General features: G+C 47.5%; 3 protein-coding genes across 3 annotated transcripts; 1 reads left to right on the top strand and 2 right to left on the bottom strand.

Annotated features, from left to right (window-relative positions):
• The first annotated feature begins 3,170 nt into the window (after nucleotides 1–3,170).
• Nucleotides 3,171–6,789, top strand: LOC133913392 (uncharacterized). Its single transcript, XM_062356532.1, has 7 exons — nucleotides 3,171–3,358; nucleotides 4,261–4,330; nucleotides 4,594–4,653; nucleotides 4,746–4,860; nucleotides 5,284–5,399; nucleotides 5,549–5,673; nucleotides 6,433–6,789. The coding sequence occupies exons 1-7, from the start codon at nucleotides 3,282–3,284 to the stop codon at nucleotides 6,551–6,553; spliced, it is 684 nt and encodes a 227-aa protein (XP_062212516.1). The 5' UTR covers nucleotides 3,171–3,281; the 3' UTR covers nucleotides 6,554–6,789.
• Nucleotides 6,790–8,613: 1,824 nt separating this feature from the next.
• LOC133913391 (uncharacterized) lies at nucleotides 8,614–9,395 on the bottom strand. The gene is made up of 2 exons (XM_062356531.1): nucleotides 9,235–9,395; nucleotides 8,614–9,149 (listed from the first exon to the last, which is right to left on the bottom strand). Exon 2 carries the CDS (start codon nucleotides 9,127–9,129, stop codon nucleotides 8,782–8,784), a length of 348 nt encoding a protein of 115 aa, XP_062212515.1. The 5' UTR covers nucleotides 9,130–9,149; nucleotides 9,235–9,395; the 3' UTR covers nucleotides 8,614–8,781.
• A 3,808-nt stretch (nucleotides 9,396–13,203) lies between these two features.
• On the bottom strand, nucleotides 13,204–16,732 carry LOC133913390 (uncharacterized). The gene has a single exon (XM_062356529.1). The coding sequence runs from the start codon at nucleotides 16,431–16,433 to the stop codon at nucleotides 13,632–13,634; it is 2,802 nt and encodes a 933-aa protein (XP_062212513.1). The 5' UTR covers nucleotides 16,434–16,732; the 3' UTR covers nucleotides 13,204–13,631.
• Between the last annotated feature and the right edge of the window lie 1,112 nt (nucleotides 16,733–17,844).

Here is a 17,844-nt window from a genome sequence, read left to right as displayed (position 1 = left end):
CATGCCTGCATGGTCGTGTGGGGCTCTGGCGTGCATCTCTATTTCAAAGACGACGGCCAGTACTACTGGCGTGTTTAGCAGCCGCGCTTGCAGTACAAAAAGGCTAGCTAGGCCATGTCTCTAGTTCGATCCAGTCAAGAGGTCACTCCTGCATGCATTGACATGCATGGTGCTGGTGTAGATCGTGTGTACGTACTAGTAATCTACTAGAGCCGCGTGACCACATCTCAGTTACACGCTTCCAGTTTATCCCGTGGAAACTCATGAGCAACTCAACACACCCTGCAGGCCTGCGTATGTTTTGCGTTTTCTCTCTCCAACCTTTCACACTGCACCTGCATGGCGTGCGTGGACCTTACCTAGGAGGCAGGAACCTCGTGTGGTCTCCCCTGGCCCCTGTGAACCCCCCCCCCCCCCCCCTTCCTTTCTTCCAAAGCCGCAGTGGTCGGTGCTGGTCACTGATCAAGCGCGACGTGATAGCCTAAAAAAGCTGCCGCGCCGAGCAACCCCAGTCGGCGCATGTGCGCAGTCACAGCGCGGCGAAGCGCATGATTGATTGCCCACGCAGCTCGTCTCCGGCCGTGGCCCGTGGCGATATATTTCACGGCCGTTTCGGTGCGAAAATCGCGGCCTTTCTCCGTGCGATCACTGCGAGTCTCGCTCAGCTTACGATTTGCCGGCTCGTGGATTTGCGGCGGCGAGGGGTTTGCCTGGATGATCTGACGGGGCGACGGGCGGACCACGACCCGGACATCCATGATGATTTCTTCGCTGCCGCTGCTCTGCCTGACGGTTTTGGGGGTGGCTGTCGAACTCCGGTGTCAGTTGATAAAAGTGAGGCAAGAAACAGGGGGCATGGCACGGCCACGGAGCTCTGTTGGGTTGGGGTCGTCATGTGTTAGGCGACAACAGGCACGTCCAAGGAGTATCAGCCGAGTGCGTGGCAAGAGCTCTTCGTCAGGCGTTTGAAAGAGGACGAGAGGCATGGACCATTCTTTCTTAGACTGAGTCCTGCGGCTCCTGCTCCTGCACGATTTCCTTACACGATTACAGCCAGGCTCCGGCTTGGGCGTACGGACAAACAATGTGCTGTTTTTCTTAAGAAAAAAGAAATCAAGGAAGCCAAATATTGCCAAAGCTACCTGTATCTTATTACTGTTTCCTAATTTTGTTCACTTACCAATTTATACTTCCTTAGCTTTGAAGTCTATTCGATATGTACGTGATCGAGTGATCATATACATGTCCATTGCAAAACGTTTATGACATAGTGCAGTATGGTGTTCAACAGTGCTCAAACTCCCAATATGATTGATAAAAAAGATTGATAAGATACAACGAAATATAATATGGAAAGGCGAAGACAGGGACAAGAGTGTCGTTGGTCATTGCCTTGTTAATTGGGGTACAACACAGCGCCCAAAAGAGCTTGGGAGTTTTAGACCTTGAAAATTTCGGGCCCACACACAATGGCTATGGCTATGGCTACATTGAAAGGATGTGGGCAAACCATGGGCAGACATGGAGCTGCCATGCAATGAGGTGGACATAGTGTTGTTCGTAGCATCGATGGCAATCATCATAGGAGATGGCAAAACAACATAATTCTGGAATGATCGTTGGCTACATGGCAGGGCACCCAAAGAGATTGCGCCAAACCATTTCAAGCTGGCAAAATTCAAAAGATGAAATGTTTGTTATGAACTACAAAATGAAAATTGGATTAGATCGGTGACGAACATGAGCACAATGCAGCAGATAGGAGAGTTTGTGGTGTTGTGGGCTGAAATTCAGCAAGCCACCCTGCAACAAAATTGTAGAGATGATATTATATGGAGGTGGACATCATCAGAAGAATACAACACCAGAATGACCTACAATATGCAGTTTGTGGGAGCTCACATCAACTTCAAATCATCAAACTTATGGAAAGTGCATGTGGAGCCTAAGGCCATCTTCTTCATATGGACGGTCTTGTACCATCGGATTCTAACAGTGGATAATCTTGCTAAACGCGGCTGGGAACACAACCCACTTGGCAAAGACCAACCAGAAACACCAATACATCTATTAGACTGATGTGTTTTCACTAATCAAGTAAGGTCCTATATTGAAACATAGTTGTCGGTGTCGCTTGGCAACGGGGGAGCAATCAACAGTCCACCAGACCTTTCATCTTGCTTTGAAGCATGAGTCAACGCAGCATGCCAACAACAGAGGAAAAGAGTTGCCGACATCCTCGTATACCTGTGGTGGAACACATGGAAAGAAAGGAACATAAGAATCTTCGAGTCAAAAGAAATCAACGCTATCCAAATAGCTTATAGGGTTAAAGAAGATTTCGCTTTGAGGCAAATGGCCTTCCAGGACGCAAGGATGGATTGGTGGAATGAGAATCAAGAAGCAACTTCGAACATGCAGGGTGAAAGCCTCTTGTGATGAGAAAAAGAGCAAAAAGGGGACATACAAAGCATTGCAACCTTGGTGTTGTTGTCTTACCTCATTTAGCTTAACCTTTTATTTTAAGGATCAATCCTGGTGACGTCAGCTAAGCTGAAGCTCTGTTGCAAGCTCCCAAGAACTTTGCTTCTCTTGTTCTTCTACTTACAATGCAAAGGCAACACTCCTGCTAGTTTCACATAAAAAAAAGTGTAGTATGGTGTGAACGTCGGCTGGTAGTGGCGGATCTAGAGCCAAGAACTAGAGGGCTCCCACTCTTATTTTACCTTCTCCCTTTTATTTTTTCTCTTCTTTCTCCTCGTGCTCTTATTATCCTTTTTCTTCCTCTTTCATACCTAAATATTGAAATGTGGAGGGCTTTGGGGGCTCCAAATGCACTAGGGTAGGGGCTTCAGCCCTTGTCGCTGCCCCTACCCTTGGTGGATCCGTTGCTAGCCACTGGTGTGTGTCGATCATCTATTTGCTCATGATTGTAATCACATTTTGAGTAAAAGAGCTCTTTATTTGCCAAAAAAAAATACAGATCCATTGTATAGAAGCGTGTAAAGTGATATGTGCCAATTGCTAGGCTGAGCTGAGCTGTGGGATGGCCATGTCAGTCACCCTGCAAGCAGCCGGTGCTTCGAAAGTTCAGGCCCATCAGCCCATCGCCGAATGCAAAGCCCATTTAACATTCCCAAGCCGACCTACTTAGGTCGACAGGGTCCGACTCGAGCCCAACTGCGTCTCCCAATCGTCTCGCACGTACGGTCTCTGCCTCTCGGGCGCCTCGACCTCGCCGCTGCACGGACGCCGGAGCCGACGCTGAAGCCGACGAAGGGATGACGGTGTTCCACTTCCTCAACTGTGCCTTCCTCACCTTCGGCCCCCACGTCGTCTACTACTCCGCCACCCCCCTGTAAGGCCGTAGCTCCTCATCCCCCACACGCCCCCTTTCTCACATCTCCACGAGATCCGTGTCCTGAACTTGCAAGATCTGCGTGTGTGCCGCGATCTGGGCGCTTGGCTGCACAATCTGCACGGGGGAGTAGGAGCGCCTGGTGGGGCGAGTGACATGTGTGATTTGGCTTGGTGGATGGGGTTTAGTCAGTGGAGTTGCATACTTGCATTGAATTTTGCTCAGTGAAGTTGGGTTAACGGGAGACTTGTTCTGTGTGCGTTGGCGAACTTATTATGTTGCTCTGTTGGATGGGAATCAGAAATTGATTTGGGTGTATCGTGGTGTTCGAATTGAATCTGATTAGCTTAGTTGCAATTGGCTGTGGTTTTTTTACTAGCTGTTCGTGCCAAGTTAGCTTAGCCGCAATTGGCTCTGGGAGTAGATGCTTACTGGATCCATTTTGTCATTAGAGAGTAACCACATGATAGTGATAAACTGTTAAGTGCATTCTGGCCGAGAAAAAGTCACATCGGAAGTATATATTCATATAACGTAATAACAGGGCGATAAATTGAATTATATTAGATGGTTATTAGTATTTATTTTGTTCCTGCAGCTGTCAGGCTGCAACATCGTTCTTTTTCAGTGACATAAAGATCTGCATATCTCATCTCATGCAACAGTTACATCGAGTTGAACTAAACCTCACTTAATCACTTATTCTTGAATTATCATCTACTTGAGCAATGAGCGTGAACCCATGACCCATGGAAGATGTGAATAAGCTGTATGAGTTCTTGGCCTAGTTTCATCTGAATATATACCTGTTTGACCTAGTTTTACCTGAACATATATGAAAACTGTGTTCTGTATCAATGGATTCCTTGGACCACACTTTCATATCCAAACATTTGTTGCAGGTCAGAGTATGATACGATTGGGACTTCTGTAAAAGCGGCTGCTGTTTATCTTGGAACTGCACTTGTAAAGGTCAGAGACCAGTAAAAGGATCCTTCCTTTGTACTACTTCGTTGTCCTAAAATCATACGACTTGAAACTTTTACTGTTCTGATGTTTGCAAGTTAGCCTGTTTGAAATTCTTATTCTTAACTTTCACTGGATGATGTTGCTTATTGTCTGTTGTTATTCTTTGGCACACAATTCTATTTTTATGCTTATTATTATGATTTATTTATTCAGTCAAAGGTAGTTAATTTAATTGATTGCTAACCGTTACTATTTCATGTTGACAGCTTGTTTGCTTAGCAACATTTCTCAAAGTACCTGAGAATGATAGCTTTGATCCCTATCAGGTACAATTGCTGCACTTTCTTTGACTGACGAAATCCTTTGATTTAACATGTTTCTTGGTGTCCTCTAATCTATCTATTATTTCCATTTGCAGGAGTTAATGAAAATTTTTATTGGGTTCATAGATGTAGCTGGACTATATTTTGCTTTGACACAGTTAACTCACAGAAACATCTCTCAGAATCATAAGTTCCAGGCTGTTGGTCTTGGTAAGTATGGAGTTGTCCTGATTCTTGTCAAATTATCAAAGTGCAACATGGAGACATTTGTTTTTTCATCTTATTTTGCGTTTCCATTCTGTGCCTTCGTATTCGTTGCTTCATATCCAATTACTATTTTTTTTCTTGCATACTATGTGCTGAAAATATCCTCTTAGCCTTTCTGTAGACAAACTGAATTCCTCGTGCTGACCTTTTCTACTTGTGCCCATTTTGAGTTGCTTCTATGCTCATGGCTTTGGCATGGATACAATGAAAGTACTTAGACTTATTAGTTACTGAAAGTGGTTATCAGGAATTTGACCATTTAGTTGCTCCGCATAAATTTGCGGAAATGCAAGGTTTTGACCTTTCCCCAGCTACAATAACTCTATTTGTCTTTTCGCTGATGTGTTTGATGTTTTGGGTTTCCAGGTTGGGCTTTTGCTGATTCAGTTCTGCACCGGCTGGCGCCTCTGTGGATTGGGGCAAGAGGGCTTGAATTTACATGGGAGTACATATTTCAAGGACTTGAAGCAAATGCCAATCTTGTATGCCACTCAATACTATGTGAAATATAGTGCCAGATTCCTTGTTTCGAAATTTGAAAAGAGCACCTTCCTAGTGCTCTGAGTTACGATGTTTATTTGACATAGTTGTCGACAAGAAGTGAAGTTTGCTGATATGTGTTTTGCTGTAGGTGATGACTCTCTCCCTCGCTGCATTAGGGTCCTTGATGTGGCTCAGGAAGAACAAACCTAGGACTTTGGTTCCAATAATTTATGCATGTGCTCTGCTCTTGGCAACAATGCCATCTATCACCAGGTTAACCCACCCTATCATGCTCCATTGTTTGTTTATGTTCTTATTACGTTTTTTTTGCCGAAAAGTGCTTTATTACGAGAATTAGTAATTATTATATGTATATATCTACTATTTCTCTTAGCAATGTCTGGAGATTATTTCAGCACGAATTGTATCAACTCGTGAAGATTGTATTAAATCTTAACACCTTTAACCCTATGCTTAGACCTGATCAATTAGAGAACATGATATCCAATTCAGAACATTTCCTACAAATTCCTGTTTCAGATTTCCTTTAATCCTCAACTTTTTCATAATTTTAAAAGTCTTATTTTTCCTGGTCTGCTGGATTTACTGTCATTATGTACACGGTTTCATACTCATTGCCGGTGTCAGTGTGGTATATATGGTCGTGAATGCCTTGAAACCTTGCCTCTGACTCTAGTGAACCAAACTTGAGTATACCAAAAGTTGTTTGTATTAAGTATCGAAAAGAAAGCTTTGTTTTTCTGTTGAACAATGGCATAGCCTCTGGGGGGTTATTAATCTTTCTTTTTTGTTTACTTAAGCTTGGACCGATTTCTATGTTCCATGCTACCTGACTATGATGGATTACATATGTTTTATACTCACTAGCAAACAGAATGTCATTCTTTACTCATCACTATTTGGACTGATTGTTTATTTTCTTTGATGTGACTTGCACGTTTCATGCTTTGTAATTGTTTTGTTTTACTGTTTTCATGTTCACTGGGCTAAACATTCTCACGAATACTGCAGTTATTTGAGGAGATCATTAGAGTGGCAGACTCCAAAGGTTGTCAGCTTCGAGCTATTTTCCTCACTGGTTATGGCTTTCATCAGCTGGCAGCTTTTCTCGGCTTGTCAGAGACCCATGTAATGTATGGACCAAAGCACAGGCAATTTTACCCCAAAATTTGACGCTCTTGAAGATGCTTCTTGTTGTACTCGAGAAGAATTAGGTGCGCCTTTGGGCCCTTTTCACTAAAACTTTTCTTGGTGTTCAATTTCAGAACATTTTACTTAGAATCATCAGTTGTGAGCAGAAACCATGCCTCTAATGAGTGATTCTGTAACAGAGGCTCTTCTGGGCGTTGAGCTGAAACTATTTATTTATCCTGCCGTGCATCTCCAACCTTATGTTTAGTCGCATCATCTAGCATATAAATTAGGAAAAAGTTTATTTTCGTTCTTAACTATCGCTGCGGTTTAATTTTCGTTCTTCAACTTCAATATAGAAATCTTTTATCCTTTAACATTTAAAACTGTTTGAAACTCGTTCCCAGACCTGTTTCGAAGTGGTTTTGCACACGTGGTGCTGCTGATTTGCATCTTGCGTGATCTGACCATACTAACTTAGCCTCTCTCACATTAGGGTCCATCTGGCAGTCTCTTCTTCTCACTTGTTGTTGCTTGGGTTTGCGCCTTGGTTAAGACTGATCGTCGCTCGAGTCTGCATCGCGACCAAGACCGCTTGCCCTCCTTCATCGTCGAAGAAGAGGGCTAGAGCCCTTACTCTGAGGCCCTAGCTGCCAAGCTAGCTGCACTGCTTTGCTGGTCGGAGCACACCAAGGAGGCGATGATGACTACCTCAACGACGATCATGGTCAGATAATGGAATCATAGCGTGATGGTTGGTACAATTATAACCTCCACGACGCAACGACATGAAGGTCGGGCCCAACACAGAGCAAGAAAAGATAACACCATAGTGCGACTGGAGCATCGACTACGATGACACGGTTGTGCTGAGAGATGGAGAGGGCATGAAGAATTGACCAATGACATTGACGACATTGGTTGGCCAAATGACATGAGCACAATGAATTGTATCTGTCGGCGAACAGGTAGCTCCATGGGTGATAGCAACAGCAAGGTTGTGCCCACCTCTTCCATCTCTTCCCATCTGCAGGCGATGACAGGGGTAAGAGTGGGTGGCCAATAGAGCCGCAATCACAAGTCCTCGCGCGATGGCTAGCCGGCAAGGGCTTCGACCAACAGTGTGGTGCGGCTGGCTCGGCGGCTAGGGCCTCGGCGCAGTAGGGGCTCTGCTGCTCTGACCCTCTTCTTCGATGATGGAGGTAGGCGGTCGGTCTTAGTCGGGGCACAAACCCGAGCGACGGTCGGTCTTTTGCCTCCCTCTCTGTCTTCCTTCACGGGTAGCAGTAGGGTAGTAAGGGCTTTCGGCCCTCTACTTCGGCAGGCGGCAGCAAAGACGACTTAGGCGGCGACAGCAGCAACACCACGATGAGAGGTCACATCGGACGACGTCACCAGATCACGCGCGATGGTGACACGACCATGTCTTCGTGCTCGAACATACAACACAAGTGGTTGGACTGAGCCGTTGAGGTAGCCATCACCGCCTCTCTGGTGGGCTCCGACCAACAGGGCAGCACGGTCGGCTCAGTGGCCAGGGCCTCGGCGCAGTAGGGGCTCAGACCCTTTTCTTCGACGATGGAGGCGAGCGGTCGATCTTGGTTGGGGCGCAAACCCGTTTGACAGCGTGGGAGAAGAATAGGCTGACAGGTGAGCCTTAATGTAGGAGATGCTAAGTCAGCATGGTCTGATCACGCGGGATGCAAGTAAGCAGCGCCACGTATGTAAAACTACTTTGAAACATGTCGATAGATGAGTTTCGGATGGTTTTAAATGTTAAAGGATGAAAGATTTTTAGTATTGAAATTGAAGGACGAAAATTAAAGGTAGCGATGGTTAAAGGATGAAAAATATAATTTTTCCTATAAATTATGGATCTCTGTTATGTCGTCAGAATGCGAGAATAAAAACCACTGTTGCGTCTCTTCCTCCTGCTAAGTAGTATATGATATGATCTGCAAGACTACGTGGATGTTGTTGCATTTTGATTTCTGAGTTTTGCAAAGCCAATTGAAATCCTCTAGCAGAAGAATCTGACAAAGGGATGTGAACACCTGAAAATGAAAGACCAATTGCAGGTCTCGACTAGAAAACATGTTTCCACAGTATTCCTCAATTGTCATGGATACATACCAAAGTAAATTCAATCAAAAACATACATCACTTTTTATATATTACGGCTTATGAGGCAGGCGACAGCCGAGTAGCTGCTTGCTACAGGGCACTTCACTACTCGGACTCCTCGACGGCGGCCTCCACCCGGAGCAGCACGAACCCGACGGCGACGCCGACGAGCACGAGGCCGTTCATGATGGCGGCGATCCTGAAAATCTCCGCCGCGGCGTTCATCTGCGCCCCGAACGCGCCCCCGCGCCTCTTCTTGCCCGCGGGGCTCATCGAGGCCACGATCTTGGCGAAGGAGTAGTCGGCGGTCTTGCGCACCCCGAGCATGGTCACCTTGTTGAGCCCCTTGAGGCCACTGTACGCGTTCATGCCCTCCACGTACGTGACGCCGGACCTCTTCTTCGCCGCCGGGGCCGCCAGCGACGGGAGCGTTGCCACGGCGAGCGACGCCATTGCTCTCGGTATTCTAGAGCCTGCAACGCGACAGACCAAAAGCGAGAATTGTAATGTCAGGATGCGCCGTGATGCAAGGAATGGGAATGTGGCGTGCACGGTTACCTTTTTCTGTGGCCCTCGAGCAAGAGCGTGGCCGGCGGCTATGGTGGTGGTGGTGGATAGCTTGAGCGGGCGAGCGGGAGGGAGCGCTGCTTTTGTACGGGAGATCAGGGGAGGATAAGGCGAGGGGGAGAACGGACGGTGGCCAAAGGGGAGTTTATCCTTGGTGGTGACATGGAGGAGGTCCATTTGGTGGCCAGAGGGACCCTGATTGCCCAGGGATGGTCCACATATAGATGTTTTCATCTTCCTTTTTCCACGGTGTCGTCCGTGGGATGCACACGCTGGCTGCTGGCTCCGGTAGTCCACTAGTCCAGTAGGCAAGCGCTACCATTACGGGCTAGTATATTCTAAGATGAAGTTGCTACAGTGTTCATAACATACTGTAACTCTCAGTAGAGCGTGGGTGTAACCCTTTTTTGCTCAGTACTCTGTTCATATACGTGGCAGAAAGATCCTTTCTACGTGACAAGCATATTTTATAGGATCTAATTTTATAAAAAACTTTCAGTCTCTCTTCTCTTCAATCCAGTCATTAGATCACATGATAAATAACATAAATAAGATTTTACGAAGATCTTTTTGAACAGGGTCATACAGAATTTGCTTCCCTTCATGTGTGAAGAGATGGGGGGAGAGAGAAAGCGTCTGTGCAATGGACCAATGCGTCAAAGTTCCCTCCTCATGTGAGCATGGTTACAAGCACGGCCTTAAGCCCCACGCCCCATCGTGGCTCCTTTTCCTTTCCTTGTAAGGGAGCATTATGGCGTCAAAGGTCGTGCCATTAATTACGGTGCCAAAAGACATGTCATCGTACTATGACACGTTAACAAGGACTTGTATAAATCCTACGTGTCAAGAGCACAAGAGCACGACAGGTGACGCCATACTTTCACGTAAATCCTAACACACCACCAAATTAGATGCGTGCAGTGCAATGGACCAGCAACATCAAAGGTTGTGGTGCCATGCACATGGTTCATTTTTCCAGACAATGTTTTTGAAAGGATCCATTTGTAAAAAAATGTTTTCGAAAAGAGAGTAAAAATTTCACTCTCCGCGTCACCTTTTCCTCGTCCAGTCTTTTTGTCAAGCTGTATTTCACGAATTACATTGTTTCTGTGGATCGGCGGGAGTCCATTTCCTACTTGGACTGTGTAGTTTTTTTCCCCCGTTTTTTGGAGGAGAACCTGGACTGTCTACTGGATGAGCCCTTATGCCTCCCCTCTGCCCAAAGACGCAGCCCAAAGAACTCCCCTAACGATGCAGAGCCGAAAGAAGCCCTAAAAACCATCACCCCTCCCTCCCCTGCGCTACACGGTGGACGGCCCGTCGGCCCAGCGGAAGCGCGCAGGAGCATCGGCGCGCCGACGCGAATCACGCGACGCCCGCCACGCCTCCGACGACTCGCCTGAGCCGCCCACCGTGGGTCACTGGGTCAGGCAGGCGTGTCGCGTGCTCCAGCCCGGCTCGCCCACCATGTCGCGCGTGTAGCTTAGCCTTGGCCGGGACCGGGACAACTTGACCTCAACCGCGGCACGGGGCAACTGGATGCTGCTTCCGGCTTCGTTTCTCTCGAGTAGACGAGCAACACGCTCCAGCGATTAACCAGTGACCACACGCAAGGATTGCAACGCACAGGACCATGTACGAGCACGAGCGTTGTACGACATGCTTGTGCATCGCCATGACACCGAGCCACTAGTGTTATCTGAATATCGATGTATACTTTTTTTTACCAAAATCAAACACCTGAATCCTATATCGAATTTCGAGTTATGTTTTACATATCTAATCAAACATCTAAATCTAAATCGGATTTTGACATCCGAGTAGTATAAGGCAACACTAAGAGCCACCCCACGTGGCACAGCACAGCACCTGTCGTCGCAACAGCTCCCGATTCAATTTTTCCCTCCCCGGGCCCGACTTCTGACAGCTCATGTATGAACGCCGGTGACAAATTGCAGAACGGACAAAGTGGACCTGGTGATGCGATGAGTACGATACGAATTGCCGGGGAACGATCGAGTGGTTCATCGGATCTGCGTACACGACGATCGAGTACATGGCCGAGCGGAAAGTACTAGAGATTTCAGAATCATTTGTGGGTGAAACTGGTCTGGTACGTACGTGTTTGTATTTACAGGTGTTGCGATGCTCGAGCATTTTAGTCGTCTCTTTGACTTGATTGCATGATGAGGACGGAACGATTTGTTTTTCTTTGCGTCACATACGATTTGACTTACTGAAAGATGACATTTCTAATATAGCAATAACTATAAACTAGCGTCAAAATTCTGAAATGGATTTAGGCTATAGTCAATCACAGAGTAAGACTTCAGAGACAAAATTTCATTAGGTCCGACCGCCCGAATCGTCGATTGCTTAATTGGCAGCTATAATACTAGCTTCCCTTGTGGGCTGAAATAGCATCAAACAAGCATTTCTTGTGTTTCTATGTGTACATCTAGTTTCAGTCGTTCCTTGTTTTTTTTTTCATCTTCTTTTTTCTTTTGTATAGGCTTGGTGCATCAACGTTTTGCAGGGTGCATAGATGGGAACAATAATTCATCTCGAAATAAAGCTTCCTTCCTTAAAAAAAAACTAGGATCCGGCAATCCCTAGCCTTCGTCTGGAGTCGTAAAATTCAACAGGGTTGACTAGAAAAGCAAGTGCTCCTACGTGGCCACATGGACTCGGCACATGCTCACATGGTTAGCTCCCCTGTAGCTCTAACTGCAACATCCGCTTGGAGCTCGCAGTCGCACGGCGCAACAGATCATCTGCGTGCGCTCCAGATGCGCCGCGATAGGAAGCAGGAGGATGCTGCTGCCATTGCCGTTGATGCCCGCCTGGCTGCGTGCCGCCTCCTCGCGGTGTCGCGAGCCACCCTCACCGCGGCACCGCCGCCCGCGCCCCTGATTGATCGGTCAGAGGAAAAGGCGCCCAAAAGCGGGTCGCTTTCGCTGCCGAGTGCGCGCGACTTCCACCGGGGGGCAGCGTGTTGGCGCCAACCAACCGGCAGCGGTTGACAGACACCAACGGGATATGACAGGGAGGACGGCAGAGTCGTCCAGCGGAATCAGTGTGCGTGCGAAAGGAGGGCTGGCGTTTGGTTCGTTGGTGGTCACCAGAGTGGCAGCGTTTGGCTCTAGGCTGTCTGTGTGTACATGAGGAAGCAGCTGCGCGTTTCCAAGAACACAAGGCGAACTAGAATGGGAGACTTAGCAGCTAACAGCCTAACATCCCATCCTAGTGCGTGTATGGATAAGCACGTGTGTATGCGCATGCTGTGTGAATGTAGGATGCGTGTGTTATGTACGTCCTCGTTGTAACCTCTAAAAAAAAGAAGCCTAACATCACAAAATGAAGCGAATATTCATGTATGTTCCTATCTTTGGCATGCACTCAAACTATGTGTCTTTCTCATTTTTATACATTCTGAATCTGCAGGACAGCAGGGTATTCAGAAGAACAGCCACGCCATCTGCTGCCTGATACCTAAATCCAACTCACGCAACACAACAACAGTGCTTCAAGATTGAAGAAAAAGACAAAGTCAGCAATAGAACAATCACCTTTCCAGATACAACACAGCGAAATGCGCCAAAAACTACCGGCTCAACAATCCTGTCGGTAAGCTTTACAAGCGATCATCGTGATAGAAAATTTGCAACTAAGAGCAGCGCCCAGAAAACGACAGCATATTAGGAAACAGGCCGTTTCGATCAGTAGGATTCACTTTATTGAGAAATTATCACATAACTGCCCTGCTTTGCTGCTTAGTGCTAGCAGCAAAGCTAAAAGCGGCAAAAAAGAAAATCATTTGGAATGATAACTAAAAGAAGAAAAGATGTAGCTAGTAGACTGCTACTCTCATTATCGCCTGAAACTGATGTAATTGAAATTTACCATATACTTAAATCGGCGTATTCATCACAGCACTATAGCAGAAACTAAGCAATAACATACTGGAACAGTAGAGGATTCAACAACAGAACTGAAAAGGGCAGAATCACCTATCATCATGCTATTCATGTTGCAAGAATCATACAAGCCAATGTACTTCATGGCCAATGGAGCCAATTTACAAACAAGTACATGGAAAGGATGGTCCTCAAAATAATTAGGTGATACATATAGATTTTCAACAAAATCTACAGGCAAAAAGTTGCGTGCCTAGAAAAGGGGGGGGGAGGGGGGGAGAATGAAGAAATATACCAGCCGCACCACCAAGTATTGCCCCTTGATGCCAAGCGGAGACACTTGGATACAAAAGCAATACGCAGAAGCACCATGATATATCTTCTTCTATCCTCAACTCAATTACACTGTCGCCACCTTCCTTCTGTATTTATGACGCAGCTGCAATAGCCACGAACCGAAATCCACTAATACTATCTTTCTGCATCCTCAGGAATAGATGATAGCCTCTCTTGCTCAAGAAATGACGAATCCAGAAATTTTGCAACAAATGCCCACAAACTGTAGACATCCTCAAAATTTGTAAGGAACCCAAGAGAAGCAGTGACCACTTCAATCCCAATAATAGCATTTTTGCTAATTTTCTTTTCACGGCGACCATTTGACGCAGGCCGACACAAGGAAGAACTGAGCCCCACATCAACCGTCCCATGTTTCTGGTTGTCTGGGAGGCGTATATGACTTAGAAAACCAACGCCCAAAGCGAGGCCTTCTTTTTCAGCCAGTTTCTGTACAGTTTCGGGATTGATCAGGGAGGTTCCAGTGTTGCAGTCCTTTATATTGAATGCAACTGCTGCTCCTCGTTCATATTTGATCTTCGGACCATAGATATAAACAAGGGGTACCCCCTCACCATCCCCTGAATCAGGCAACCGGAGCTGCAGTAGTGAAGTCACCAACCAATTGATTAGGTAACGCAACCTATGTGTGGTCTTACTAAGGCCAAGAATATTCACATGATCAAGATGTTTGCAGATAATTTCAGGCTCTCGCCTGTCGTCTTGAGTATCACCATAGTCACTGTATGCATCATCATCATCATCTGCCATTGCATACCCAGATGTTTCCCCGGCATCTGAATTATGACAGAGCTTGCTATCATCCATAGTGAATGATACTTTGCGCCCCATACTTGACACTCCTTCCGATTCTTCCACTCCAAAGAACCTTCCACCGTTGAATCTGCCATTGTGTCCCTCCCTCCTTCCCAGTAGACGGAAGTCCCCTTCGGTTTCCCTTCTGATGGCACTCTCTTTGTTTTCCGCCTGACTTTCTGAGCAAATATCCGAAGTGGAGCCATTCTCACGGGCAGTACAACTCCCAAAAACAGAGGCTGAGCTGCCTTCAGCGGGGCCATTGGCACAAGAAAACTTTACGAACCTCTTGTTTCCTTTACCATCTTGATCTTCTTCAATCTCTCTAACAGGAATAAAATTCTTGATGCCATTATGTGAATGATCTTCGTCTGGAACCATCTTCACAGGCCCTGGCTCTTGTGATACTGACCTCACAGCTGCATCGAAGGACATAACATGGTTGTCATGAATAGGGCTCTTTACCAGTTTGGATGGCACCTTTGGTGATGCTTTCTTCGCATTCTTCCTACCAGAAAACCAGGATGCTGGCAATGGAGATCCCAATTTCCCCTTGCAAGATTGCTCTGAATAGTCCGAACCAAGTGGACTGTGGCCCAAATCAACCCAGAAGGAGTTCTCAGATAACTCATCCTCACTGAAAACAGGGCTCTTCATCACCTCCCCAACAGAAACATCCTCACTCTCTTCATATATCGTGCTACCACCATCCCTATCTGAACTGTCCTGGTCCATTTCACTCTCAATCACCTCCCTTACCTGCGCTGATGAATATGCACCCGAGAATGCAGGTAATTGGGGTGCATGGTGACTGCTCGACACTGACCCCTCCTCAATTGGAATAATAGTATCATCCTCCACCCCGTCCAGGACACCATCAAGCCCATCAACTGAATCACTGAGATATTGTGGGAAGACCGGCAAAATCCGCACCATTCCTGCCCCTGTCCCACTGCTCGGGCTCTGCAAGCATGCCATTACCGACTTCTTGATCAGCAAGCAGCCAAAACCCGTTGGGTCAGCCCCAAACACTCTATAGAATGATGTGATGATGAAGTCTGGCCGGAACAGCGACAGCCCCAGAGAGTCCATGTCCTTAGGCCCCAATGCACCGGCATCCAGCAGGACATGCCAATGATTCTGCTGCGCCAATGCCATCCACTGATACGAGTACTTTGCACCGGTCACCCTCGACTGCACCGGGAACACGAACAGCCCAGTTGCGGAGTCCTTCTTGCGCCGCCGCTTCTTGGTGGAGATCAGCTTCCGGAGCTCGGTGGAACAGGTCTTGAGAGTGGGCCACTTGAACCAGGCGGAGTATGCCTTGGCCCCCTTCTCACGCGCGGCCTGCGTTATCCAATTCACTGACTGGGACTCATGGTCGAACATAGTGAGCAGCCGCTTGTTGGTGCCGAAGGGGTAGCACTCGGCGAGCAGCCGGAACGCCGAGCCGCGGCTGACAGTGAAAACGAGGCAGTACTCGGACTCGGGGATGTTGAGGTAGTTCATGATGCGGTTCTTGATGTCGTGCTCGGTGGTGCCCTTCTCGGCGGCGCCGTAGAGCGCGTGGTTGCTGAGGTTTGCGGTGATCTCCGAGAGCGTGAACGCCGCCGACGAGTCGGCAAAGTTGCAGCTTTGGAGGTAGGAGAAGAGACCGAACCCGCAGTAGTCGAGGCATACCTTGTCCAGGTGCGGGTACTCGTCAGCGCGGAGGCGGTCCGCGACCGAGGAGGACGCGTACTTGGGGTACATGGCGAGGAAGGTCGCGAGCGCCTCCTCGAGCACCGGGAGCGCGCCCGGCGACTGGAACGCGCGCTCTGCGGCCATCGCCGTCGCTCGCAGGAACTCGCGCTGCGCGTGCAGGCGCGCCAGCGACCGCGACCGCCCCACGGACCCCTCCTCCCCGCCGTCCTCGTCGAGGAGCGCCGCGTCGCGGGACTTGGCGAGGCACCCGTCCTCCGACGCCTCCTCCAGCGCCTCCCGCAGCTTGCTCTCCTGCAGCCGCCGCCCGCCGCCAGACCCCGCTCCGGGCCCCGCCGCCGGCGGCCGCGGAGGCCGGTGCTTCTTGTCCAGGAGCAGCGCGGCGCAGTGGGACAACGGCTTCCATAGCGACAGATGCATGGCCGCCCACAAAGCCGAGACCTTTTCTCCTCCCTCCTACACCATCCAATTCGCCGCCGGCGGCGCCCGCCTGAATTTTCGGGAACAAATCATGCCGCGATCGAATTCGACGCGGAGCAGGATTCCTCCTAGGGTTTGGGAGGTCGGTGGAGACAGACGATCGGGTTAGACCCCGCGCGCCCTGCGGAATCTGGATCAAGGAATGGAGCAGAGCAAAGGGGGGCGAAGAGTGAGAGAGGAAGGAGAGAGGACAGGGGGGAGGGAGGAGGAGGAGGGAGTTAATTGGAGCACACCAACTCGCCTGCACGGAATTAAAAGCAGGGGGTCCCATCCTAGCATTTAATGGAGACTCCACATAATTTTGTTGTATTTTTTCATATCTATATAAAGTATTTCTAATTTATGTATGAACTGGAATTAGTGTATAGATATTTCATAATAATTTGTTATGAAGAGGAAATCTGTACTGAATCTATCCGATCTTTATAGATATAAATGAGGCTATACTGTAGTAGCCGATACAATTGTTGCAGTGTTGCAGGTGAGCTTATTAATTACTCCATGTACCACCCATTCCAAAATTCAAGAGAAAAAGGGCAGTTAAATATGCTTGGTTTTTTTTTTCAATCAGGTGTTTACTCTGGGTAGGGATTTTAATTTTGTTTTACATTTTTTCATTCATCAGGTAAAAGACCAAAATTTATAAAATTTTGATTATTTTTCATCCTCTGCTACGTGGATCTCACATGTAAGTGAAAGAAAATTCCGAAATTAGATATTTTTTTCCTTTAAAATTTGTAAAATTTTACTGAAATTTCGATGATACAGGACGTGCAGGACGATCAGAGCAGGACGAGCATGCTTACCCACCGTCATGATGAGCTAGGAATAGCTAGGCTTTGTCAGGTGTAGGTTTGTCACCTATTTTGGCACAGTCTGTTTATATGAACATCTTTTTCTGAGGTGAAGACCCTGATAGAAAGAAGAACACTTTGTAACAAGTTCACCGAATCCATAAAAAATAAACATGACGTAGAACTATTATCCCACGAGAGGCTTGAACTTGGATAAATCCTTGTGCTCTTGAGTTCGCTCGATACACACCCACAAGGAACATAGATTAACACGTCCATCATCTGGTACACCTCGGATTTATTGTTAGGGATTATCCCTCGATAGTTGGTGCGCTAGGTAGGGGCGAGTTTCGCGTTTATGCAAGTGTTGATACTATGACTGGACTATCCATGTCTGAATCCATGATGGTCGCAGAGTCCCGTACTGAGGAACCCGGCCGCCGTGAAGTTTTCGTCATGGGGACCCAAACGAGCCCGGTGTGCTCCAGGTATGGGAAAACAAGACGGAGTTTGAGGATTCCGATATCGAACGTGAAGTTTGTATGCAACGGAGGGCA

This window comes from Phragmites australis, chromosome 3 (genome assembly GCF_958298935.1).
Source record: "Phragmites australis chromosome 3, lpPhrAust1.1, whole genome shotgun sequence".
Taxonomy (NCBI): domain Eukaryota; kingdom Viridiplantae; phylum Streptophyta; class Magnoliopsida; order Poales; family Poaceae; genus Phragmites; species Phragmites australis.
The sequence above is the reverse complement of the archived record's forward strand: the minus strand, read 5'-3'. Positions and strand labels throughout refer to the sequence as shown.

Bases quoted from the DNA above. Each gene is read 5' to 3' on its own strand.
- LOC133913390 (XM_062356529.1), bottom strand. From the start codon at position 16,433: ATGCATCTGTCGCTATGGAAGCCGTTGTCCCACTGCGCCGCGCTGCTC.
- LOC133913391 (XM_062356531.1), bottom strand. From the start codon at position 9,129: ATGGCGTCGCTCGCCGTGGCAACGCTCCCGTCGCTGGCGGCCCCGGCG.
- LOC133913392 (XM_062356532.1), top strand. From the start codon at position 3,282: ATGACGGTGTTCCACTTCCTCAACTGTGCCTTCCTCACCTTCGGCCCC. The intron at 3,359-4,260 runs GTAAGGCCGTAG...CATTTGTTGCAG, and splicing joins TACTACTCCGCCACCCCCCT to GTCAGAGTATGATACGATTG. The intron at 5,400-5,548 runs GTATGCCACTCA...GTTTTGCTGTAG, and splicing joins TTGAAGCAAATGCCAATCTT to GTGATGACTCTCTCCCTCGC.